Source organism: Capra hircus, chromosome 8, assembly GCF_001704415.2.
Source record: "Capra hircus breed San Clemente chromosome 8, ASM170441v1, whole genome shotgun sequence".
NCBI lineage: Eukaryota > Metazoa > Chordata > Mammalia > Artiodactyla > Bovidae > Capra > Capra hircus.
This window is the reverse complement of record NC_030815.1, coordinates 73,631,331-73,657,321: the sequence shown is the minus strand read 5'-3', so window position 1 is coordinate 73,657,321 and position 25,991 is coordinate 73,631,331. Positions and strand designations below refer to the sequence as shown.

General features: G+C 48.0%; 1 protein-coding gene across 2 annotated transcripts in view; it reads right to left on the bottom strand.

Annotated features, from left to right (window-relative positions):
* DPYSL2 (dihydropyrimidinase like 2) overlaps nt 1-25,991 on the bottom strand; it is a 115,948-nt gene that overhangs the window by 6,390 nt on the left and 83,567 nt on the right. For both annotated transcript variants that reach the window (XM_005684031.3, XM_018052355.1), the window contains exons 5-11: nt 25,384-25,445; nt 24,345-24,425; nt 23,299-23,367; nt 17,174-17,294; nt 5,903-6,059; nt 5,296-5,437; nt 2,928-3,098 (exon numbers count right to left, since the gene is read on the bottom strand). In XM_005684031.3, the coding sequence (XP_005684088.3) occupies nt 2,928-3,098; nt 5,296-5,437; nt 5,903-6,059; nt 17,174-17,294; nt 23,299-23,367; nt 24,345-24,425; nt 25,384-25,445 (803 nt within the window). The remainder of the gene's footprint in view (nt 1-2,927; nt 3,099-5,295; nt 5,438-5,902; nt 6,060-17,173; nt 17,295-23,298; nt 23,368-24,344; nt 24,426-25,383; nt 25,446-25,991) is intronic.

The following is a 25,991-nucleotide window of genomic DNA, read 5'->3' as shown; positions in this document are numbered from 1 at the left end:
GGGTTCAGTCTCTGGATTGGAAAGCTAAGATCCCATATGCCTCGTGGCCAAAAAACAAAACATGAAACAGAAATGATATTGTAACATTCAGTAAAGACTTTAAAAATGGTTCATATCAAAAAAGAAAAAAAAGATGGATCTCACCACCCAGAAGATCTATGGGTCACCTCCCATTTTTAAAAGATGTGGAAGAAAAAGTCCTATGGCTCTAAGTGACTTAAAATTCACAAGTTCAATGGTCAGTCACAACTTGGGGTGTTCAGAGCCTATATTCTGTCAAGGGCTTCCCTGGTGGCTCAGATGGTAAAAATTTGCCTCCAATGCTGGAGACCCAGGTTCAATCCATGGGTCAGAAAGGTCCCCTGGAGAAGGGAATGGCTGCCCACTCCAGTATTCTTGACTGGAGAATCCCATGGACAGAGGAGCCTGGTGGGCTACGGTCCATGGATTGCAAAGAGTAGGACATGACTTGAGCAGCTAACACACACACATACTCTGTCAAACAATGAGGCAGTGAGACCTGATCGTTTACCAGGTGTAGACCCTTATAACTTCCACCCACACATGCTTCCTAAAATGACTCATCTGGCTGGATGCTGGGCAAATCCAAGCAGAGGCTTAGTAGCAACAGGGCTGTCAACAAGAGTTAGCTAAATACTCCAAATTAAAGCTAATTAGCCCCGTGGTAGGAAATACTGTATTACACGGGGAAAGCCCCCTGCTAGTGTTCTCCTAGATAATTAGTGGTGCACAAACATGCTCTTAAAGAGGTTTGGATGGGCGAGAGGCACTGTTAGAAGTCATGATCTCCAGGACTGCCTGGAGGTAAAGGCAGGGCATTGCTGTTGAATGTCTCGAGGGCGGAATCTGTCTTATTGAATCATCACCCCTCTACATCCTCTCTTTGCAGGGCTAAGAGCTGCCCATGCAGGCGCCCTAGTTAGGCCGTCTGCAGCTTACACGGTGAGTCCAGTCGGCTCTTTCCATTACCTCTGGGAAGGGGACTCTGTAAGGGAGAAACATTTTTCTCCCTCTGACCCTGACCAAGAGGCTGCACACACAGTCTGGCAGGGAAAAGCCCTGGACAATTTTGGGTTCTAATTCTAGCTCTACCGCAAAATAGCTATGTAACGTTAGACTGGTCAGTTAAGCTCTCTAAGCCTCCGTTTTATTTATCTTCCCGATTGAGATAATAATACCATCCCTTTATTGAGAAGGCCAAATGAAAGGGTAAACGGAGCTGTGATGCTGAAGGCTTAAGAAGAGGTAGGTTCACAAGGCAGGACCCTAGGTTGTTGTTGTCGTTGTTGTTCAGTTGCTCAGTCGTGTCTGACTCTTTGCGACCTCATGGACTGCAGCATGCCAGGCTTTCCTCTCCTTCACTATCTCCCAGAGTTTGCTCAAAATCACGTCCAGTGAGTCAGTGATGCTATCTAACTGTCTCATCCTCTGCTGCCTCCTTCTCCTTTTGGACCCTAGGATCCCTGCCCATAAAAAAGCCAATGATGGGCCCCGGGGAGGTCGTGACTTAAGTCACCAGTAGGGGCCGCTGTCAGGCTCCGCTGTGGAGCTAAGCCAGCCAGTGGGGAAGAAGGGAAAATCCACCATTAATACTGAGCTGAGCAGACTTCCTTAAAGGCACCCACCCACCTAGCACCCACAGGTGCCTGTGCAGCCCAAGGCCCTCTGCCCACATAGGAAAGAGGATTAGGATTTAGCTAAGAGTCCAGCAGTGTTCTGGAGAAATGCCAGAAGCCCTCCCTGAGCTGGCCCTTGGAGGAGGCGTCCATACTTGCTGGCCCAGGACACCTGGAGTGAGCAACCTAGAGTCAGATTCCTCACTGAGTCAGCTTTCAGTTAAGAAGTTTACCTCAAAAAGCCTCTTCATTTACTAAGAATTCACTTCAAGAGTCATACAGGGGAATTCCCTGGTGGTCCAGGAGTCACTGCTGGTTAGGATTCACTGCTAAGGATCTGGCATTTAATCCCCGTCACGGAATGAAGATACTATAAGCTGTGATGATCGGCCAAAGAAAAAGTCATAGAGGTTTCTGACATGAAAAACTCTGTCCTATACCTGTTTCTTTTCCAAAGTTTTCCCTTTAGCCGTTTCTATATTATACAGACACACACACAATTTTTTTAATGAAGAACCAATGGTATCTACATCTCCATCTAATGCCCGCTGACTTCACAGAATCCAGGACACTCAGGGGCCTCGTCAAAACCCCTCTTCTAAGCCAACAATCCCAAGACATGCCATGAAGTCACTTTCCCAGGGTCCTATTACCAAGACAGGGCACCCTCAAGCTCTGCCATCTAGACCAAGAGACAAGAGATACCCCAAAACTACAGATCCTAAAATCCTGATCAAAATGCCTTCAGGGGTATTTCTTCTATTTCTTCCAAATCAATTCATGCCTTTAGGACATAAGAGCATCTGCCTTTTAGGCTTCTGTATGGCCACACTGACAATGAGAAAGCAGTGGCCTCAAAGAATGAAAGTGCCCAGTGGGCATCTCGGGAGTGGACATTTGAATGTTTGATTTGAATCCCTTGCACTAGGGGATGCCAGGAGAGATGATGCACCAAACTATTAAAATGGAATGTTCCCTGACTTCTAGAAGCTTCTGCGGTCCAGGCATGATGCTAGAGGCTCTGAAGGTCCAGAGATAGAGACTTTCTAGCCATAGACAGGCCGTTGTACTCCAAAGTGATGATAAAATTAACGGTCATGTTGACCTCACTAAAGAAAAGGAAAGAGCTATTTTTTTCTCAGCAAATTGCAAGTTATAACATATCCTGGGGAAAAGTTCCTTCCGATCACAGCGAGTTCTTTTCATAAATCCTGGGGACTGTTCCTGCCTCTGTCCTTCTCTGAGACTGTTACTGGTCTGGATGGGGTCCATGCCGTGAAGAGGGCTTACGCTGTTGTGGGTCTTGGCAGAGATGGTCTTCACGCTGTCGGGGTCCCAGATGACCAAGTCAGCATCGGACCCCACAGCAATGCGGCCCTTCCGGGGGTACAGGTTGAAGACTTTGGCAGCATTGGTGCTGGTCACAGCCACAAACTGGTTCTCGTCCATCTTCCCAGTGACCTGAGGAGGACAACACACACATGCGTGTAAGAAAAACAAGTTAAAATGTCAAAGGGTGGAACGCTACTTAGCAATACGAAGAGACGCTTTGGATATTAAGGGCCTTATGCTGAGTGGAAAAAAACAATCTCCAGGGACTTCCATGGTCGTCGAGTGGTGGGAACTTTGCACTTCCACTGCGGAGGGCATGGGTTCAATCCCTGGTCAGAGAACTAAGATCCCACAAGCCCTGACATGGCCAAAAAAAAACCAGTCTCCAAAGGTCACATACTGTATGACTTCATTTATAGAACATTCTCAAAATAACCAAGTTAAGAGATGAACACACCAGGGGTGAGACGGAGATTCCTCCCAGGTTAGGGGTGGATGCAACTATAAAGGGGCAGCAGCATGGGGGCCTCTGTGATGACGGAGGACACGTCTATCTGATCGCAGTGATGGTTACATGAATCTACATATGACAAAAGGACACAGAACTAGACACATGCACCACACCACTGTCGTTCTCCAGGTCTGGAAATCACACTCCAAATATACATGAGATGTAACTATTAGCAGGTGAAGGGCACACAGGACCTTTCTGTCCATCCCGTCCTTGCAAAATCCTCTGAAAGTATAATTATTTCAAAGTAAGAAGTATTTTTTTTAAAAAAGCTGAAGGGGCCTCAATGCATCTTTAGGAAACATGATTTGATGTGAATGGTTGTTCTTTCCAAAGATACAGGCACAGACCTCAGCTCCTAGTCCAGCCAACCTAGAAGTCTCAGCACCCCATCCTTGCAGCAAACTCTGGATATCGATCACGCTTCTCACACATCCCTCCCCCCCACTTTCTCATCTCTACCATGTGTACTTCGTGTCCCTTTAAATGTGGGATTTGAAGAGATGAATCCACTGTTAGAAAATCCACTCTAAATCCAATAGAAAAATGGGCAAAGGAAATGAGCGAGTTGTAAGGGAGAAAAAAATAAAAATGGCTGAAAGCATATGAAAGAAATATACATTTTAATCAGTAACTGAAGAGATTCAATGTAAAACAATGAGACAAAATTCACAGTGAAATTGGTGATGCTTTGGGTTTTTTGATGATAAGCCTGATCTGGACCTGGTAGGAGGAACTAGGGAATGCCATCTCCTGCTGGCAGCACACAAATTTGGTGTGATCTTTCTGGAAGGAACTCTGACAAGCAATATCAAAAGCCTTAAAAATATGCACACCCTTTGACCCAAAAATACCACTTTCAGAAGCTTCTCCTATAAGCATCACTAAAGATGTGTCCAAGGATAACCTAAATGGTCAACCAAAGAATTTCAAATGAATTACAGTTCAGCATCAAGATGAAGAGTTAGCTATTGAACACTGAGTTTTTCAAGTCTGTTGAAGGATGTGCAGAATTTTTATACTACATTAACTGTAAAAGATAGGTTACAAAATAGTTTATATGATGCCTGTGTTACACATTCACTTATACACACATCATTTACGCACATGTGCACTCTCTCACTAGCAAAAAATCAAAGACATTCACCAAAATGTTCAGTGTAGTTGGATCTGAATCATGATGTCATAAATAAGTTTTACTTACTTCTTTACTCTTTTTGGAATAAGGATATATATAGTTTACATAACTGAAAAAAATCCATACGAAACAGAAAACCTAAAGTTGTTACATTTTAAGACATTAAAAATAAAAAGCCCCAAAGATTCCTCAAAGTCAATGTATATTCAAAGCAGGCCTGTCAAATCCTGTAGTGAGGACAAATGTTAAATCCAGAGAGTCCAAAAGACCATTTTAAGGAAACTGAGTCTATTTCCAAGAGCAGGAGATTAAGTCACCAGGGTGTGAAGAAAGCTTTCTCTTGAATGATCACAAGAGTCATATTTTAAAGACCATCGTGTTTTTTTTTCCCAGTCTTTCCTGGTCCACAGATAATAATAGTGACAAACATACATGGGTATTTAAAAAGAAAGAACCTATGGGGAGTGACCTTAGACTTCCAAACCTAATATTATCACACAAATACTGGTTTCTAGAATTTTCTCAACTGCCATTTCAAGGCTTGCATGAGACCCAGGGCCCTTGGATGGGGAGGCAGGAGAAAGCTGAGCCCTGTCCACCGCTCAGAGACCACCACTCTTCACCACAGCTTTATCCTACCACTCAGAGACCACCACCATGAGACCATCGCCCCTTACCACAGCCTTATCCCAGATGACAGACATCCGCTCCTCCGTGCCGTTGGTGCCCTCAGGGATCAGGGTGAAGTTGTCCTTTCCAACGGCCTTCTGGGCTGTGTTGAAGGTACAGTGAGCACTGCCGGTCACCTGGAGGTCGCCACTGCAAGGAACACACAGCAACGGCTTTTACCCATCTTTACCTCAGATCGTCCTTGAATTTATTCTTTTTATGTGTCGGGCCACTGAAGGTTTTTAACACAGTCATGCTCCCCGCAGGAGACAGGAAATTCAGGAAGACATGGCCTGACACTAAAGCTTCATTAAATGCTGTGTCTCTAAGCCTCTTCCATGAGGAGTCTTATGAGTGACACTACACACAGTGAAACCCTTTCACTACCTCATTCATCCCCTTTGGGTGACTTTCAAAACGGCCCTGGCTTTTAACCCAGAATCCCCCTGAAAGTATCCAGATGCTAACCCCCTGCTCCCATCCAGCAATCCGAGTTTGGAGGACAAGGTTTCTGTTGGCAAGCCGGCTTCTGCCAGCCATATCGGAACCCACAGGGTCAGCCTAGTCCAAGGAAAGACCAAGAACAGGAGCTGGGAACAAGTCGCTGACACTCACCATGACAGCAAAGAGTTCAGAAAGTCTGGAGTGGTCGGGTCGGGGCTCAGGGGCGGGGAGGTGACAAAAGCAGCAGCCTTGGCCCAGTTCTTGCTCCAGTAGTGAGAGCCATCGGTGCCCAAGCTGGCAGTGATGGGCTCGCCGTACACCACAGTTCCTGACAAAGAGAAGCCAGAGCTGAGCCCGACACAGAGAGGGAGGGAGGGAGCCACCACTGCCAGGAGTCACCGCGTCCCCGGCAGCACACCACAGGTCAGCACCCCTTCAGAGGAGGAGCCAGCCTGTCTCCGAGCTGAGGAAACGGGTGTCTGCGTAAGTCAAATACCCCACCATCCAGTCACCAATAAGTGCTCCTTAAGGTTTCACCTTTGACCCCTGTTCTTCTTTTCTTTTTTTAAAGTTTTTATTTTATATGGGAATATAACTGATTTACCATGTTGTGTTAGTACAGCAAACTGATTCAGTTATACATATACACGTATCTATTCTTTTGATGGCGCTAGCAGTAAAAAAAACCCGCCTGCCAATGAAGGAGACATAAGAGACACAGGTTCGATCCCTGGGTCGGGAAGATCTCCTGGAGGAGGACACAGCAACCCACTCCAGTATTCTTGCCTGGAAAATCCCAGGGACAGAGAATCCCGGCGGGCTACAGTCCAAAAGGTCGCAAAGGGTCGGACATGACTAAAGAGACTTGAGCACGCACACACACGCACACACACTCTCTTTTTCAAATTCTTTTCCCATATAGGTCATTACAGATGGAGCTCTCTGTGCTGCACAGGAGGTCCTTGCCGATTATCTATTTTGTATACAGTAATGTGTATGTGTTAATCCCTGGCTTCCCTTGTGGCTCAGATAGTAAAGAATCTGCTTGCAATGCAAGAGACTCAGGTTCGATCCCTAGTTTGAGAAGATCCGCTGGAGGAGGAAATGGCAACCCACTCCAGTATTCTTGCCTAGAGAATTCCATGGACAGAGGAGACTGGCGGGCCACAGTCCATGAGGTCACAGAGTAGAAGGACATGACTGAGTGACTAACACTTTCATTTCACTTTCATATGTTAATCCCAGCCTCCTAAGTGATTGCCTCCCCAGACCACTGCTCTACTAACTCAACCCACTCTCCCTCGGAGAACCCAAACATTCTACCTTCGGTTCTGTTGATTCCCAAATCTGTTAACAGTCTCCAGCTCAGACTGCATTCAAGCTCCCAATCCCAATCACCACCTACACTCTTATTTTGGGGTGATCCAGGGTACCTCACATTTGACCTCCCTGCTCACCAAACACACCCCCTGGCCTGCTCTCCCAACATCTCCCAGTCCTTTTCTCAGTGTCCAGCTATGATTAATAGGCTGAGACAGGAAATTAGATGTGACATCAGTGGGATGAAGTATTTGCGAGCAAGTATCCAGCCCTCCGCATCTGCCGGGATCCCTGAGTCACCATTCTGAGGGCCCCCAGATTCATAGCAGACTGTCAGTAGCAGAAGTAAAGGACTTTGCACAGTTACATTACTGAGATTTCAAGGTTTGCAGAAGTCTAACCCAACTCAATATACTGTCAGGAAAGAATGCTGATTTCCTGGCACTCAACTCACGTCCTCTTCCCTATCCACTCATGGCCAAGCCAGGAAGCTGGACTCATTTATGGCCATCGAAAGCCAATACTGTAATGCCTTACATACATCCTTTCCTCTCCACTCTGCACGGTGGTGGTTTACTCGCTAAGTCGTGTCGAACTCTCACGACCTCATGGACTGTAGCCTGCCAGGCTCCTCTGTCCACGGACTTCTCCAGGCGAGAATACTGGAGTGGGTTGTCATTTCCTTCTCCAGGGGATCTTCTTGACCCAGTGATCAAACCTGTGTCTCCTGCATTGCAGGCAGATTATTTACCGACTAAGCTACAAGGGAAGCTCCTTTGCATACCTTCCCTTAAATCAGGGCTTCATCATTTCTCCCCAGCTCACTCCAACAGGGAGAAGGCAATGGCACCCCACTCCAGCACTCATGCCTGGAAAATCCCATGGGCAGAGGAGCCTGGTAGACTGCAGTCCATGGGGTCGCTAAGAGTCAGACATGACTGAGTGACTTCACTTTCTCTTTTCACCTTCATGCATTGGAGAAGGAAATGGCAACCCACTCCAGTGTTCTTGCCTGGAGAATCCCAGGGAGAGGGGAGCCTGGTGGGCTGCCACCTATGGGGTCGCACAGAGTCGGACACGACTGAAGTGACTTAGCAGCAGCACTCCAATAGAGGGCTTCCCAGGTGGCGCTAGCAGTAAAGAAACTGCCTGCCAATGCAGGAGACAAAAAAGATGCAGATTCGATCCTTGGGTCACGAAGATCCCCTGGAGGAGGAAATGGCAACCCACTCCAGTATGTGCCTAGAGAATCCCATGGACAGAAGAGCCTGGTGGGCTACAGTCCAGGGGGTTACAAAGAGTCAGACACAACTGAAGTGATTTAGCATGCAGCACGGACCCTCCAATAGAACCTCCCAGTCAGAGTTCAGATTGATTTCTGCTTTCCCCACCTCCTTCCCTGCCTCTGCATCCGTTCTCCATGGCACTTTCAATCTTCATGGGCCATTCTCTTACATAAAGACCTCTGAAGGGATCCTCTGCCTTCAAGGATAGAAATGAACTTCTCACTGAAGCATCTCATGCCTTCCTTACCCGGCCTTACAACAAAGCTGGTCTCTCTTTTAACACTCAAAATTTTAACACTCCAGAAACTCAATCCCATCCTCCACTTCAATAATCCAATAAGCACTCAGTTTTAATTTTTTTTTTCACACAAATATCATATGATATCACTCATATGTGGAATCTAATGCTTTAAAAATGACACAAATGAAGCTATTTACAAAACAGACTCACAGATCTCAAAAACAAGCCTATGGTTACCAAAGGGGAAACATGTAGAGAGAAGAGGGATAAATTGGGAGATTGGGACTAACATGTACACTCTACTACATATAAAATAGATAACCAACAAGAATCTGCCATATATCATAGGGAACTCTACTCAATATTCTATAATAACCTTTATGGGAAAAGAATCTGAAAATGAATGAATGTATATGCTTATCTGAATCACTCTGCTGTACACCCGAAACTAACGCAACACAGTAAATCAACTGCACACCAATACATTTTCTTAAATAATAGATTTGTTTACTTTTCTACTTGATGGAGATACCCTGAGGAAAATGACTCTGCACTCAATAACTGTGTGCTGAACTGATTGAAGGGTGTGATATTTTATTAAGTCAAGGGATCCGAGCTGGAATTTGATCTCAAACCAGCCCCACCACCCCCAGGAATTCACCTCTTCCATCTCTTCCCACCGTGGGGCTCCTGCACCCCCACAGCGGTCCTGCCAACCCGGCCCTTTTCTCCAAACCCAGGGCCCTCAAGGCCAAACACTTCTCAGTCTGGAACATGTCTCCTTTCCTCTGCTCAGCCTTTTCCAAGGCCTTATCTCTTGATAACGCAGCACAACACCCACTCTGGGACAGTGGCTGCCTTGCGAGCTGGCTCTGGGAGCTGCCCCCATCCCTCCCACCCTCCACCCCGGATTCAGGAATCTCACAAAGAACACTCTGTTCCTCTGGGGAGTGTTAGAGGCCTGGCAGGCAGCTCACTTGAGGAAGTCAGTGACAATCCCCAAGCAGGAAGGAGGGCCCCAGAACGTGAGGACAGCCTCACCCTAAAGGAAGCCCCCAGGAAGAGGGGGGCCAATGCTCAGAATCACCTGGAAGGTCCCTGGCATTCCTAACCTACTCAGAGCTTCACAGGCAGGCAGGATGAAGTCCAAGGAGCCGCTGGGCAGGTGCACAGCCTGTTTCAGCTCATCCCAGAGCAGAAAAACCTGCATCTCGAGAAGACCCTGGCTGCCCTAAGGGACATGTGTGAAATGCAAATGCCAGGCAGGCTCCCACGGACTCACAGGCCACGGTTGTGGTTCAAGGATTAGCAGAAGTGGCTGAGCTGAGGGTGGCCCTTCCGACCACCCAGGTCTAGAGGTTCCACTGGCTCTTGCTGTTCAGCTGGTCAGTCCTCTCTGACTCTTTGTGACCCCATGAACTGAAGCACACCAGACTCCTCTGTCCTTCACTATCTCCCAGAGTTTGCTCAGATTCATGTCCATTGAGTTGGTGATGCTATCTAACCATCTCTTCCTCTGTTACCCCCTTCTCTTATCTGAGCATAAAGGTGAGGTCTGGGAGAGACCCTAGGAAAACAGAAGATCTGTAACCTCACAGGTTTCTGAGGACTTCCCTGGCAGTCCAGTGGCTAAGACTCTGTGCTTCCAATGCAGGGGGCCTGGGTTCGATCCCTGGTCAGGGAATTAGATCCCACACGCTGCAACTAAGAGCTTGCATGCCCCAACTAAAAAAATCCCACATGCCACAATTTTAATTAATTTTAAAAATCCAGTTAAGATTAAAATTTTTTAATTAATTTTAAAATTAAAATGTTAAATTAATTTAAAATTAAATTAAAATTAAATTTTTTAATTAATTAATTTTTTTTTTTTTAAGGTTTCCTGGCTTCGTCGATCTGAAACTAATCAAGAGATAGAACTGCCTGGAGAAAAAGAGAGCTGCCGGTCTTTGGAAATCCTTGGACGAGCATCAGCGGTTTCCTGATCTTCCCGTAACTCACTATTGTTCACCCTCTCCTTGCTCTGCACTTCAGTCCTGCTCTAGAAACCTGAGGACTAGGAGGGGCCGGTTCCCGGAATGCATCCTTGCAAGTGTGAGCGCCCTTGACCTCAGCCTTCATCTCACTCCACAAAATACAACTTGGGTGTGGATGGGCGAGCTGCTGAAGGAGCTGAGGCCCATCCTGTCTATGCACAGGCCACACAGCTCGAGACAAGGGAATGAACTCGGCCTTCAGCTTCTACAAAACCCAGAACCAGGTCAGAGTTTCAAGGCCATGGCTGACCAGATCTGCCTCCTTAGCCCGAGGCTGAGCCAGGACTCTTGGGCCAGGGCCAAGTGAAGATGGGTGACTTAAGAGAAAGAGAAAGGCATCTTTGCAGCTCACTCCTGCTTTGCCCTATTCAGGGATTCAGAAGTCCTTGGTGCTTTTGGGTTTTCTCGTCTTTAGTCCTCAAAGACAGGGCAGGAGTTACATCACCCCAGAGGAGGCCTCTACCTCTGCCCATTTTATGAACACTGTACCTGAGACAACCACGGATGGACTTCTGGACCCCAGCCAGGCCACAGACACCACTGCACTGCATGCCGGAAATAATTACCACTAATAATAATAAACCACAAACTAGGCCTCACTGGCCTTTCTACACGCCTCCAAATACACTGCTGATGTTTTCTTGGCGGCAAGTTAGACCTTCATGCTTTTCTTCTCCGGGGAAAATCTAAACTGAAGGAGATGACCCCGGGCCAGCCTTTGGCAGGCTCCCTAGTATAGCCGGGAACAGGAGGGCTCGGGTGGTGTTTATTCACAACGGCCTGAGCGCATTCATGGAGAATAAAAGCAGGCTGGGGGTCAGAGATGTTTGACAGCTCCCGCCCGGATGGTTAGTCATTTCCCATGAACAAGAAGCAGGAGGAGGACAAATCCAGACAGAAACAATGGGAAAATGTATGTGTGTGCGTATTTCAAAACACAGCCTTAAAAGCACAGTGAAAAACTATATAAACACTGGGAATTCCCTGGTGATCCAGCGATTAGTGCTCCGCTCTTCCACCGCAGGGAACCCAGGTTCCATCACTGGTCGTATAACTAAGATACCTCAAGCCACGCAGCCCAGCCAAAAACAAACAAAAAAAACCCCCAAACTACAAAAAAAAAAAAAAAACAAACCCTACCCAAACATATACAAGCTCCAGGAGTTGGTGATGGACAGGGAAGCCTGGCATGCCCCAGTCCATGGGGTCGCAAAGAGTTGGACACGACTGTGCAACTGAACTGAACTGAAACATACACACACACCACTCTCTGTCTTCCCAGAGACTCCAGGCCAGAACTCAACACCCCAGCCCCTGTCCATGGATAACTCTGTACCGAGAGTACAGAGAGATTTTGGTACCCAGAGTAATTCTAAAGGAACAGAATCTTAAGTTTCCTGGATGGGTCCTGGGGTTTCTGGAATTGGTTCTCTAATCTGAGTTAAGGTACCAATAACTCCACTTCAGTAGTTATAAGAGAGCGCTAGCAGTGCACGGGATGATGAGGCAAAAATGCACAAAATACCACATCAAGTGCTTAAAAGAGGCAGAGTTCTGGGTGACTGTGTATTTGATCTTAGAACATTTTTGTCAACCTGAGTATAACAGTATTAGCTGGTTGTTCCTAATTACACTGGACAAAGTGAGGAAAGACAAGGATGACTGAGGGATTCAAATTCCCAGCTCACGGGTCCCATAAATGAGCCAAAAGTTTCTACATCTACCCCAAAATAGATCCTCATGTTCAGCAGCCTCAAAGCCAAGCCGACTGAAAACTGAACCCAGGGTCTCACCCTGCAAGTGGCTGAATTGAATTCCCAATTTGCGAGCACCTGCTATTGAGATGGGGATTGATGGGGGAGGAATTCTGCCTCCAGGTGACTTCTCATTGCAACTTCAATGCTTTCCTGAATCTCCAACCAACCAGCCTACCTGCAGACTTGCCTGCCAGTGCGTACAATGCATGAACCAATTCTTTAAAATGTGTGTGTGTGTGAGAGAGAGAGAGTGAGAGAGAGGTCAGGGGGAGGGAGAGATTGGTTCTGTTTCTCCAGAGCCCTGCCTAACACAAATTTTTGGTGAGATTCATTCACAGCCCAACCAATGGGGCACTCTCTGGGCTCAAGATTACTAGGCTGTGCATTAACTTAATACAAAGGATTCATCCCTAAGTTGGGATGGTCCTCGCAGAGCCCTTGACCATGTGCTTCTCATTACACCCCCGCCATTCCTACTGAACCTCAGGGCACAGGAAGTCTTGTCTCAAGTTTGGGTTGTGAACATTTCTGCATCTGGGTTTGGGGGTGGGGGAGGGATGTGGCTCAGATGAGGTCAGTGGGTACTCCCCATGTGCCACCACTCACACACAGAAGGCATCGGCACCACGCTCAAGTCCACACGTGGATAAAATGCAGTTGGAGGGAGTCTATTCAAGAGAAATCCCTACAGTGGATTCTTCATGAAAAGAGAACCGGCCCAGAGTCTAGATCTAAGGGTTCTATTCCCTACAGGCTGGATGATCTGGGGCAAGATAGTCTATTTTCACATTTCGGTGTCCCTTCTATGACATCGGCCTTTGAAACTGACCACGGTCTGAGTTCTTTGGAAGGGTGAAAATTGCCCCAGGTATTCTGGTGCTGGCTGTCTTCCTTCATTTCCTTGTTTGCAGACTGGGATCGGTGAGAAGCGGTCCTGCTGAATGACGCAGGATGAAGGAGGCAACACGGGCGACACTGGCTCTGTGGGAAGCCTGCGTGAGGTTGCAGCCGGTCGAGCAGCCCCTGAAAACAGTCCTCACTTAGGCTCCATCTTGGGCTTCCCTGGTGGCTCAGACAGTAAAGAACCCACTTGCAACGCAGGAGATCCAGGATCAATCCCTGGGTTGGGAAGATCCCCTGAAAGAGGGCATGGCAACCCACTCCAGTATTCTTGCCTGGAGAATCCCAAGGACAGAGGAGCCTGGCGAGCTACATGCCATGGGGCTGCAAAGAGTCAGACACGACTGAGCAACTAACACATGCTCACTCTTCAATCATCATAGTATTAGGTACAGTTATTATATAGTCCTTGTGTGCATCATCTCATTTTAGCATCATCCTTGCCTTAGGAAATTATCACTGTTACTATCCTCCCCATTTAGATCGGAAAATGGGACCGAAAGATGGTAAGTTATCTGCCCAGCAGCACAAGCTAATGCCTAGTGGAGCTGGGAGTTGTCTCAGGACAGGATGCTGATCTCAGAGCACTAACGTTCAATGCAGCTTTATACTGATTTTCTTCTTGGTCACTGGGGAATCCTGGCTTCCACATTCTCCATGACTTTGCCGAGTGTCAGACTCCAGTTTCTACCCAGTTTAAGGAGCTAAACACCAACAGATACCGAGGAGATAGCACAGCATCTTGCATATTAAAATAATCTCAAAACATGAAGGTGAGTCAGACACTAGTGGGAACCTTCATGGCATGAGGTCAGATGCAGATGATCAAAGCCCAATTCCACATTTCAGCAGCTCTGAGCTCCAGGTTACTCAGCTGCAGAGTAAATCAAGTATAGAAATTCCTGCCCCAGCACCTCCCAAAGTAATTATGAAGTTCCCACAAGATGGAAAGAGCCTACAAGCAGGCTAGGATTTCTCCTTCTTGCTAATTAATACCAGGATGCACCGGAAATTCCTTTCTGGCAGCTCAAGTTCATCTAAAGCAAAGGCTTTCAAGGTCTACGGGGCAAAAGCTGTTGAACGCAAGAGCCACCCTAGGAACCACAAGCAAGCACAGCTGAACTCACCCTGAAGGTTCTGAATGAAGAGACTGAAGTCCCTTCTTGGTGCTCAGACCCCAACACACAAGCAGGTTCTAGATCATAAGGAAAACACGGAAACATCCTGGGGCGCTGAGTCACAGAGTATCAGAAGGGGCCTGGACTCTGATAACACACTCCAGCTTCAAATGGAAGAGCTGAGACCCAGAAAGGAGGAGCCGCAGCACTGCTGGCAGGGCGGGCCCCAAGCCCGGAGCTCTGCAGCCCCACAGCAGGACCAGGGCCACCTGCCCCAGAATTAGACTCTTCCATCTTGCAATTCTGACAAGTGAGAGTTGGAATTGGAAAACACGGCTGTAATGTTTAAATTCTGCTAAAATGAATGCTTAATTATATTGAAACTATATTAAAATTTTTGCTTAACTTTCTGTTTCTTATTTTCATTTGGGTATGGTATGGTTACTAACAAGCTGTGCCCAGCTTCCCCTTTTCAGACACAGTGCCAGCTGTCTCCCCTCTACATGGAAGCAGCAATACTGTGATTAGCGCTGGGTGCTGAGGCTGAATCCCACATTGCAGATGTGTGCCTGGGTGATAAAGGGCCCCGATGAGGGAGAGTCACCAGCAGTAATCATCCACATCTCCTAGAAACACAATTCAAAGCTGATTCTAAGTAAGTGAATAGTGGTGGTGATGGTTTAATCACTAAGTCGTGTCTGACTCTTTGTAACCCCAGGGACTGTAGCCCACTAGGCTCCTCTGTCCATGGGATTTCCCAGGCAAGAATACTGGAGTGGGTTGCCATTTCCTTCTCCAGGGAATCTTCTCCACCCAGGGATCAAAACTGGGTCTCCTGTATTGCAGGTGATCTCCTGCATTGCAGGGAGATACTTTATCAACTCAGCCACTAGAGAATGTTCCACTGCAAAAAGGCAGTTCCTTCTAGCTGCCAGGAGAGGGCAGGGTTCTGAAACACTAGTAAATGCAGCAACCATTTCATGCAGCGCCTGAGGACCGAGACCCCAAGGGAGCTCCAGAGGACAGGGGCCAGGAATTCATTGCTGGGGCCATCTAGAACCTATCAGCTCTTGGGACAAGCTGACTCAGTGGTCATTGAGCAATCTGTTCTAAGTCTTGCACCAACTCACCCACCAGTGAAAAAAAATCCTCCTGATCCATATGGATCACATCCCACTGAGATCCCAGAACAAATCAGAGAGGTGAGATGGCTCCCTTGCTAATGGAGGGAAAAAAGATACATGGAGAGAGATAAAGAAATCAAAAAAGAATGAGAAAGAGAGACAGAGAGACCAAGAAAGTAATGCAGAGACCAGGAGAAAGCCAGAAGAAAGTCAAGAGAGAGAGAGAAATGGAGACGAAGGTGGAGAAATGCAGACAATAGGCTTGGGAAATATAATGGAGGGAGAGAAGGAAGAAAGGAGGGAGAGAGGGAAGGTCCTTCTATGATACTCTTGTCCAGATCCAGCCAAGATCCACCTCAAGTCCACTAAACAGAATCAGTCTCCCTTTCTGTGTACTGAACTACACTCCCAAACAGAGACCACCGTGGTGTGATTACCCGAACTCCTAGTCAAGGTAGCTACCGTAGGGCCGTGTTGCATTCATAATGGATAAGGTGATCAGGGCACATCCCCTGGAACGGTACTTAGTAGATTAGTTTCCAAGAACCTTCGCGCTGGAAATAAGAGCCAGCCTCAGCCCAGAATATATCACCACCATCTACAGGGCGCCACTGGGGCACCAGGAGAACAGGATATGATGGTGGGGTGGGAGGAGGGAAGCCGGGGGGCTGGGCACAACCACGCCCCGACAAGCCTCTCTTACACACGCCAGCGGAAATCACTCCCTGCCACAGAGGGGTACTGCATTTTGCAATGGAAGGTTCCCCAGGATTCTGCCGCAGATAGAAACTGACGTCATCTGTGTATGTGCCTGGTTTATTTAGACGGCATCAAATTAAATCCAACTCTTATACAGAGTGAAGTAAGCCAGAAAGAAAAACACCAATACAGTATACTAACACATATATATGGAATTTAGGAAGATGGCAATGACGACCCTGTATGCAAGACAGGAAAAAGGACACAGATGTGTATAACGGACTTTTGGACTCAGAGGGAGAGGGAGAGGGTGGGATGATTTGGGAGAATGGCATTCTAACATGTACACTATCATGTAAGAATTGAATCGCCAGTCTATGTCTGACGAAGGGTGCAGCATGCTTGGGGCTGGTGCATGGGGATGACCCAGAGGGATGTTGTGGGGAGGGAGGTGGGAGGGGGGTTCATGTTTGGGAACGCATGTAAGAATTAAAGATTTTAAAATTTAAAAAATAAAAAAAATTAATTAAAAAAAATGCATCATACAATTCATACTAATGACTAATTTGTTAAGAATTGCCATTTGCTGATGGGTGAATTATGTTTATATATAAATATAACAGTCTTTGAATTAATAAATATTATAATTTATTGTCAATCTGAAAAAAAATAAATAAATCCAACTCTTGTACAGAAGTGAGGGCAGGAGGCAAAGTGTGTGGCCCACCAACCCTGCGCTGTGCGCAGCTCTAAATAGATACCAACACGGCTGCCTCCCCGGAACAGAGCGAGAAACAGGAGCTGCCTGCCGCACCCAGATGTAATTAGGTTAATGCTGCAAAGTGATGAGAGCACAGCGACCCACTTGGCAGGAGGAGCTGGAAAAGCAGTCCTTGCCCCCACCTACGACCCCTCCAGAACCTGCGCTTACATACACAGTGAGACCGCGAGCAACACTTACCCTTTTTCCGGGCCTGGGCGATAACTTCCGCTGCACTCTTGCTCATCACCTTGGTGATGTACAAGGGGCAGTTGGTCTGGTTGGCAATGGTGATGGAACGGTTCACGGCTTCAGCCTCGACCTGCAGAAGAGCATCCCAGTGTGAGAACTGTGTCTGTCAGTTCCCTGAGCTCATCTCTACCCTCCACCCACAGGGAGGGGCTACAGTGAAGTAGAAACCAATGTGTGCTCAGGGCTCTACCCCCACTGGCACCGAGGGCAAGGGCAGTGACTTGCTGAGCTGACCCTTGTGGATGGTTCTAGGTGTGATAAGCAGCCACCTGGAGTCTGTAAAGGAATGCAGTTTCTCATGAGTCTCAGGCCCTTCCCCCATATCCACAGGGTCAGTAGCTCTGGGGGTGGGACCCGGAAGGGTGGGTCTTACCAACTCTAGGTGATTTTTATGCTTGCTAATGTTTGAGAGCCACCATGCCTGGAAACTGATGGCTCCTAGTTTGGTGCATTCACTCCAAGCATGTGGTCTTTCCAGGCAAGACATCCAATGATGGAATTTTTGTGCTGGGCTTCAGTCCCATGCTCACAAATGAAGCCAACCTCACCCAAGGAACAATGCGATCTCACAGCGCTCTGGGAACAGAGGCAGGCAGATCTGTGTAAACCAAAGGCCCCTCTGTATGGGCAAACCCATCATCACCAGCCATAGACTGGTACGCCCTTCCACATGAGATGGGAGGGCTGCTCTAACCAATAACCTGATTCTTTAAACCTGATGCTCAGTGAATGATATTCCAAAGACCTCAAGGGATGGGGCTTCCCTGGTGGCTCAGATGATAAAGAATCCGCCCACAGTGCGGGAGACCTGGGTTCGATTCTCTGGACAAAGGATAGGCTACCCACTCCAATATTCTGGCCTGGAGAATTCCATGGACAGAAGAGCCGTGCAGGCTACAATCCATGGGATCGCAAAGAGTCAGACCTGACTGAGCAACTTTCACTTTCACTTGTTCACTTTCAGTGAATGATATTCCAAAGACCCAAGAGATTACTGCTAAATACCTGATCAGGAAAGACGAGTTCTTAGGTCATTGTATCAAACAGAGGAATCAGCAGTGTGTGCTGAGCATGGGCAGCTGAAGGAACAAATGCAATGAGACAGAGGACCTCAGGAAGCTTCTTGCTCCCTCCCAAATTCTGGCAAAAGGCTGACTTCCACTAACTCTTCCAGGCGAGGGGCTGGGTCTTCCTTTGCTTCCTCCAGGCAGTTCCCAGCAGGTGCTCAAAAATGTTCACTGAGCAAGTAAGTTACTTCATTTCAGGTTAATGGTTAAAGCTAGGCTGGTTCCATAAAGAGCTGCCACTTTTCATAAGACATGACCAGCTCCAGACGGAATCATCTGAGCTAACCAGTCTCTATGGGAGTTCAGCCAAGAACTGAAGTTCTGCAAACTGCACTAACGGGTGATCTAATTTAATATAAGAGGACAGCATCCTTCATACTTGGTCTCTTGGGCCTCAACTATGTCAAGAGAGATGTCTAGAGACCCACAGGCAAACCAAACAGCCCTTGAAAAGCTCATTAAACAGCCAAGTGTTTTTAATTCCTGGCATAGCTGAATGATCACCCTCCCTTCTCCATGGCTCCAGTTACAACCACAGAAGGGCCTCTGGTCCGGGCAGCATAAAGGAGGGACGTCTTGCATCTCTGCAGTCACCTCAAAAAGTACACAGGGGATGTGCAAACAGGACTCCACTAGAATCTGCGTGCTTTCCAGGGGTGCAGGTGACTGCCTGAATTCACGGTCTCTACCCAAGACTCTTCTGAAAGCGAACAGAGGCGCTATTCATAACTGCCCGGGGCAATGGGTGTGGACCAGGACTGCCCGGGGTGAACCAGAACTCACAGTCAGGCTCATTAGGGAATAAATGGAGCAGAAGTGCCAGTTCCAGGGGGCCCTTACCCAAGAGGAGTGGTTTCTGTTAAGACTGGTTTGGTGGGAAAATCTGGGTCCCAAAGCCCTTTCTGGATTGTCTCATCTACTGTCAGGTGAGTTCTGACCCCTCCCCTTCCCCAGCGGGGCAGTAAGGTCATGTCGTGGAGAGAAAAGGTCATGTAAACCCCACCTCTCCCAAGTTTCACCCAGAACCATGGAAGGATTCATGCATACCCTTCTGCATGTAACATATTATGACCCCATGGACTGTACCCACCAGGCTCCTCTGTCCATGGGATTCTTCAGGCAAGAATACTGGAGTGGGTTGCCATTTCCTTCTCCAGGGGATCTTCCCGACCCAGGGATAAAACCTGGCTCTCCTGCATTGCAGGCAGATTTTTTACCAACTGAGCTACAAGGGAAGCCCGGTACACGTGTATGCCTTCGCTAGAAAACATAAACTGTCTCATGCACACTGAAATCTGGCTTCAGTATTATGACAACAGTTATGTTTAAAAATAAAACTTTGTCTTCGTCTTTTTATAGAGCTGTCAGGGATTTAAGTGGTCACCTAAGTCATGCTTTCTGCTTTTAAAGATGAGCCATCCCATGTAATGACCGTACCCCAGTCATCCCATGCCAGTTAGGGGTTTTCCTTCTCCATCAAAAATTCTGTCACCTTCACCTCCGGGACCCCACTCTCCACCCAGACAACAGGCTCTGTGTGTGTGTGTGTGTGTGTGTGTGCACGCACACGCTTTGTTTTGTTTTTTACTTTTGGCCACACAGCATGGCTTGCAGGATCTCAGTTCCCCAACCTGTGACTGAACCTGGGCCACAGCAGTGAAAGCCCAGAATTCTAACCACTAGACCAACAGGGAACTCCCCCGACACCAGTCTTACATCTCTTACTGGCTCAGAACCCCATCACATGTCACCCCATCTGCTTACTCTGCATCTCCCCCTTTCACCATCCCCCACCCCCCAACTCATCCAAAATCCCCCTCACAAAGGACCACTTTCTTATCTATCTCAACATCCCCTACAGGCTGAGCACTGCCTCCATCATAATATGCTCTTGGGTACCGCTGATGGACAGGAGGTCTCTATTAATAGATTCCTACATCCCTATTTGTCTCCCTTTCAATCTTCTCTGCTGAAAACTGAGGGAAATCCTACCAGCCGTCTCACTCGGTGAGTTGGAAAGAGCAGCCGAAAGAAGAGTATGTTTTGTGTGGTTCAAGTCAAGTTCAAGTTAACCATCAGGATGCTGTCAATGGATCATGAAACCAGGAAGGAATTATGTTATTAACTGTGTTTTTTGCACTGGCAGCATCTCCCTAACTTCATACTAAAGCTCAGTTCCCTCAATATGCAACCATGTTTTATTCTCTTTATTGCTTATGTACAGTATGTGAAAAATAAAAGTGTTAGTCGCTCAGTCGTGTCCGACTCTTTAAGACCCCATGGACTATATAGCCCGCCAGGCTCTTCTGTCCATAGAATTCTCCAGGCAAGAATACTGGAGAGAGTAGCCATTCCTTTCTCCAGGGGATCTTCCTGACCCGGTGATCGAAACTGTGTCTCCTGAACTGCAGGCCCAGCAATCAAACTTGGGTCTCCCTTACCATCTGAGTCACCTGGGGGGCCCTACGTACACTGTAACACACTGTTGTTAACAGATCCCTACCAATAAACTGAAACACCATCCCAGGAGCCGAAGGAGAAGGTGCCACCTGGCACTTGGAGGCTCACACTGCTGTCCTAAGGCTGCACCTGCTCAGGAGCACCACACACTGTGCCTGGCCTCGAGTCAGCGCCTCTGAACCAGCTCAGCAGCACACGCCCCTGGAAAGCAGACAGTCCTAAAAGCAGCCTCTCGTGGGACCACAGGACCCCCCTCAAGGAGCCAGGACCTCCCCATATTGGAGTGCTGCCAGGGCTCCCAGCTCCCAAAGAAGGATTCTAGGGGTCCCAACACAGCAGCAGCTGCAAAAGAAACGTCCCATGCCTCAAGGTGGAAAAACAGATGACGTTTGTGGTCATAATGGCAACCAGGCCCCCTCTTCTCTGATAGCTTTGGCCTGTTTAGTAAACCCAGGGGGAACTGCTTTCTGATGGGGGTGTGCCGGGACCTGGGGAGGCAGTGCAGATGGTGGCAGAGGGAAGACAGAAAGCAAGCCCCCAGGAAGGCTCTGAAATGGAAACCAGCAGGCAGCTCTCACTAGGAGCCCTGGGCCACAGGAGGAAGACAACATCCTCTTCCCCTTCTCTCCTGGAGGGTTGGAACTGGAGGGGAGGGGCTCCCAGCCAGGCTCCCGGATGAAGGTTAAGAGTAAAGATTCTAATGAAGCCCAGCCCCAGGCGTCACCACCTGGTTACACAGGCCACTGGCTTCCCACGGAGCTTGGGCTCCCGGCTGTGTGTGTGTGTGTGTGTGTGTGTGTGAGCTTGGGCTCCTGGCTGTGTGTGTGTGTGTGTGTGTGTGTGAGCTTGGGCTCCTGGCTGTGTGTGTGTGTGTGTGTGTGTGTGTGTGTGTGTACACTGAGTGTGGTCAGGGGGGCAGGCAGGAACTGCACTTGCTAGCTCTCTGATGCTGAACTTCACACCCTTGTGATTTCTTTACACAAGAGACCCAGGTGACAAAGACATAGCCTCCAGGCAGCACCACACACAGGCAAGCAGAGCTGTCCTTCCATCTGAAGGAAACATCCTGAGCCTCAGATGGTAATGAAGGTGCCCTGGTGTGAATGTGCCTAGGTATGCAAATGTGTGTAATTATGTGTGCCTGTGACTGTGTGTGTGTCTGTGACTGTGTGTGTGTATCTGTAGTATGTGTGTCTCTGTGTCTGCGACTCTTGTTTCTGTGACTCTGTATGTGTCTATGACTGTGTATAGAGGTGAGTGTCTGTGACCCTATGAGTCTCTGTATATATGTCTGTGTGTCTGTGATGCTCTCTCTGTGTGTGTGTGTGTGTATCTCTGTATGTGTCTGTGTATGTGTGCACATATGTGGTAAGAATGGCAGAACAAGGATATTAAGCCCTCGGTGCATGCGAAACATTCCAAGTGATTTCCGCTTTTGCTTTTTTCTGCCTCTTTCCTACAATCTTTCTCCTTTTTCAGCCTCATCCCTTCCCACAAAGCCTGGGGAAAAGCCTGATGAGACAAGGCACTTCTCACCCCAGGCAGCCTGTTGATGGCAACTTCAACACCACATGCTCAGAACCCATTTTCTTCTAGCGGGAGCAGAGCCCCTGCACCCATGGGTCCTAACCCAAGTGACCCCTCCCCAGTCTCAGTGGGGGATGTCCTAGCCGTGAAATGCTGTGATTTGGGGGCCCTGGTCCCATCCGTACGCCTCTGACCCAGCATCTTCCACCACCTGTTTCTGGGAGGAAAAATCCTAATTTTAAGTCATCATCCATGTGGCAATTTTATCTGCCTTCTCTGCCTGTCCCTTTTCCCAGGACAGTCTCTTCACTTCCATCAGACTCCCCAGCATCCTCTTTGCTCAGAGCCACCAGGAACTCCAAAGCCTGACCTTGAGCCTTTCCTTAAAGAGCTAGCTCCTGAAAAGTACTGAGGCCACAGATTCTCATTCAGAAAAACAGACTCTTCTGTCATGTAAGATGTAAACCCTCCTTCTCACTCACAAGCTTCGCCATCCAAAGCAGTGACTCTCAACCTCTGGGCCAGCAAGAATCCTGCTCTGAATTCTCCTCCCTCGACTGTGAAAGATTCGGTCTACCACACTTTGCTGATTGTGCTATACCCCGTGTAGACTTATCATGGAAACACTTACAATCTCCCTTCTGTCTTCTAGATACTTATAAGAGCTTTTATGGCAGGATGTTGGAGGCCCTGGGTTATGAACCACAAAACCCCTACTGCTGGATGCTAATAAAAGCTGTTTGTGTTTGTCTACCCAAGGAAGGGCTTGGAGAATTAGAGACAGAAAGAGGAGTCTTTAGGTTAAACAAGCCACACTGCTTTACTCCACAGCACATTCTAACACTTCACTTTGCCTGTGTAGACACTTCTCAGCGGCGGACTGGGACATCTCCAGGGACCAAAATTAGCATCCAAGGGAAAAAACCGACATTCTCAACAGGCAGGAAGTGGGCGCTTTGTGGCTCTGGCGGCGCCCGCCCCAGAACACGGATTCATCCCCTCCATTCAGCAGGCACTCACCTCCTCAGGCCGGCTCAGCACATGTCCCTCAGGGCCCGTGATGCCCAGATCCAGGATCCTCTGCTGCTCCTGCAATGTTTAAAGAAAACCAGGCTGTCAACCCAGTCAATCCGAAAGGAAATCAACTCTGAATATTCATTGGAAGGACAGATGCTGAAGCTGAAGCTCCAGTACGCTGGCCACCTGATATGAAGAGTCAACTTCATTAAAAAAGACCCTGATGCTGGGAAAGATTGAAAGCAGGAGGAGAAGAGGATGACAGACAATGAGAAGGTTGGATGTCATCACCAACTCAATGGACAGCAAACTCTGAGAGATGGTGAAGGACAGGGAAGCCTGGCATGCTGCAGTCCATGGGGTCACAAACAGCTGGACACTAACTGGACAACAACAAGGCTGTCAGGGGGAACTGGATCCCAGACGAGCCTGATTGCCAAGATCTGGGTAAAACTCACTCAGATGAAATATCAAAATGGAACTGCTGGGACTTTCCTGGCGGTTCAGTGGTTACTACTCCACACTTCCAATCCAGGGAGTACGGGTTCGATCCCTGATCAGGGAACTAAGATCCCACATGCTATGCAGCCTGACCAAAAATTAAACTAAAGTGGCACTTTTGACCCTCATCCCAAGACCCCACGAAGAAAGGGCTTGGTACCCCATCCCCGGTCCTGCCTGAGTTATGACACATCAGTTACAGCCTCGCCAACAGTACAGCTATCCCCTAGGATGCTAAAAGCCAACGTATCCCCAGTCCTGGGCTACGGTGTGACATGTCTATATATGGGTGTCCACATCCAGCTCCCTGCAGGCAGCCACATCACAGCGCTGAGAGAAAGGACTTCTCTATGGAAAGGCTGTTTGTCCTGAGAACACATCAAGGGGTGCGCATCTCCAACCTTCATGCTGTCGTAAGACTGTTCCCACGGTCCCCCCGGGTCACTCTGCTTGTCCCCCTGGAGGTGAGCTACGGCAGCCAGTCCACTCCCTCGAGCCTGCCTCTCACCCAGTGGGTCACGTGGCGGTGACACCGCGGAAGCACGCACCTCTGCAATGATGTCGCCGTTTTCTGCGTGGACCTGGGCAATCGCTCCAATATCCCGGATCACGCTCAGGACTTCATAGATCTGAGAGAGGGAGGGTGTGGGATCAGAGACAGGGAACTCAGTGTTCCTGGTCACAAGTACCACCACCTCCCTGACAGCCACCAGGACTAGCACCAGGACCCCTCGATGCTTCTATGAAGGCCAGCTTTTCTGACGTGCCTGAGGGCAGTGTTTCTGGTCACACGTAGCAGAGAAGGACCTCTTAGTAATTAACAGATAATCAACAGAGGCAGTGTAACCTCCAGGGCTTAGACGAGGAGAAGCTGGTGGGTGACACCGGCTCTGCACCAGGTTTGCTGAGAGGGGTCTGAGAACCCCTCTCAGTTATACTGTCCCAGGCAGGTGGCTGATTCCAGAACCTGGGAACACCAGCCCTGGGGGGCCACGGCATGGGCTTCATACCATCCCCTGAAGGGAGTGACATCAGGGACTTTATCCACCAATCATTTCCCGTGAGCATACACTGGAGGCGGCTGTGAAGACAGCAGCAGTCCAGCTGGGTTAATTTTTGTGTGTGCTGTCAGGGAGTGCTCCCATTGCGTTCTTTTACATGTAGCTGTCCAGTTTTCCCAGCACCACTTATTGAAGAGACTGTCTTTTCTCCACTGTATATTCTTGCCTCCTTTGCCATAGATTGGCTGATCATAGGTGCATGGGTTTATCCCTGGGCTTTCTATCTTGCTCCATTGATCTCTATTTCTGTTTTTGTGCCAGTACCATACTGCCAGGTGTAAAACAGATAGCTAGTAGGAAGCTGCAACAGAGCACAGGAAGTTCAGCTCAGTGCTCTGTGATGACCTAGAGGGGTGGGATGGAGGTCCAGGAAAGAGGGGATATATGTGTACATACAGCTGATGCATTCGGTTATATAGCAGAAACTAACGCAACGTTATAAAGCAATTATATGCCAAAAAAAAAAAAGACAACAGCATTAGCCCAAATGTACCAAGTGCCAGAAAGAAAAGCCAGCTTTTCTTACCTGGGAATCTGTGAGCTGGAAGCGATCTTTGAAAGCCATGTACACGAGGAAGGAATTCACCCCTAGAGGACAGACAAAACAGAGGTGGAGACATGACTCACAGATAAACCAAATAATCTGGATGGGAATAAGGAAGTTATAAAATGTATATGTGTGTGGAGAGAGAAACTCAGAAAAAGGAAGAAAGGAAGAGATAAAGGCAGAGACCAAAAGATAAAGCAAATATATGTGATAAAATACAAGCAACTGGCAAATCTGGTATTAGGGTACATAAGGGTTCTTTTTAATATTTTTATGGTTTTCTCTTAATTTAAAACTATATCAAAATTTAAAATTGCTAGTATTTGTACACCCATTTTCACAGCAGCATTGTTCAAAAGGGCCGAAAGGTAAAACCAAAATAAATGTCCATGGATGAAGGGTTAAACAAAATGTCCATCCATACAATGGAATATTATTCAGCCTTAAAATGAAGGGAATTCTAACACAGGCTACAACGTGGATGAGCCTTGAGGACATTCTGCTAAGTGAAATAAGCCAGTCACAAAAGGACAAACGCTGTAGGATTCCACCTATATGCCAAATTCACAGGGACAACAAGTAGAACG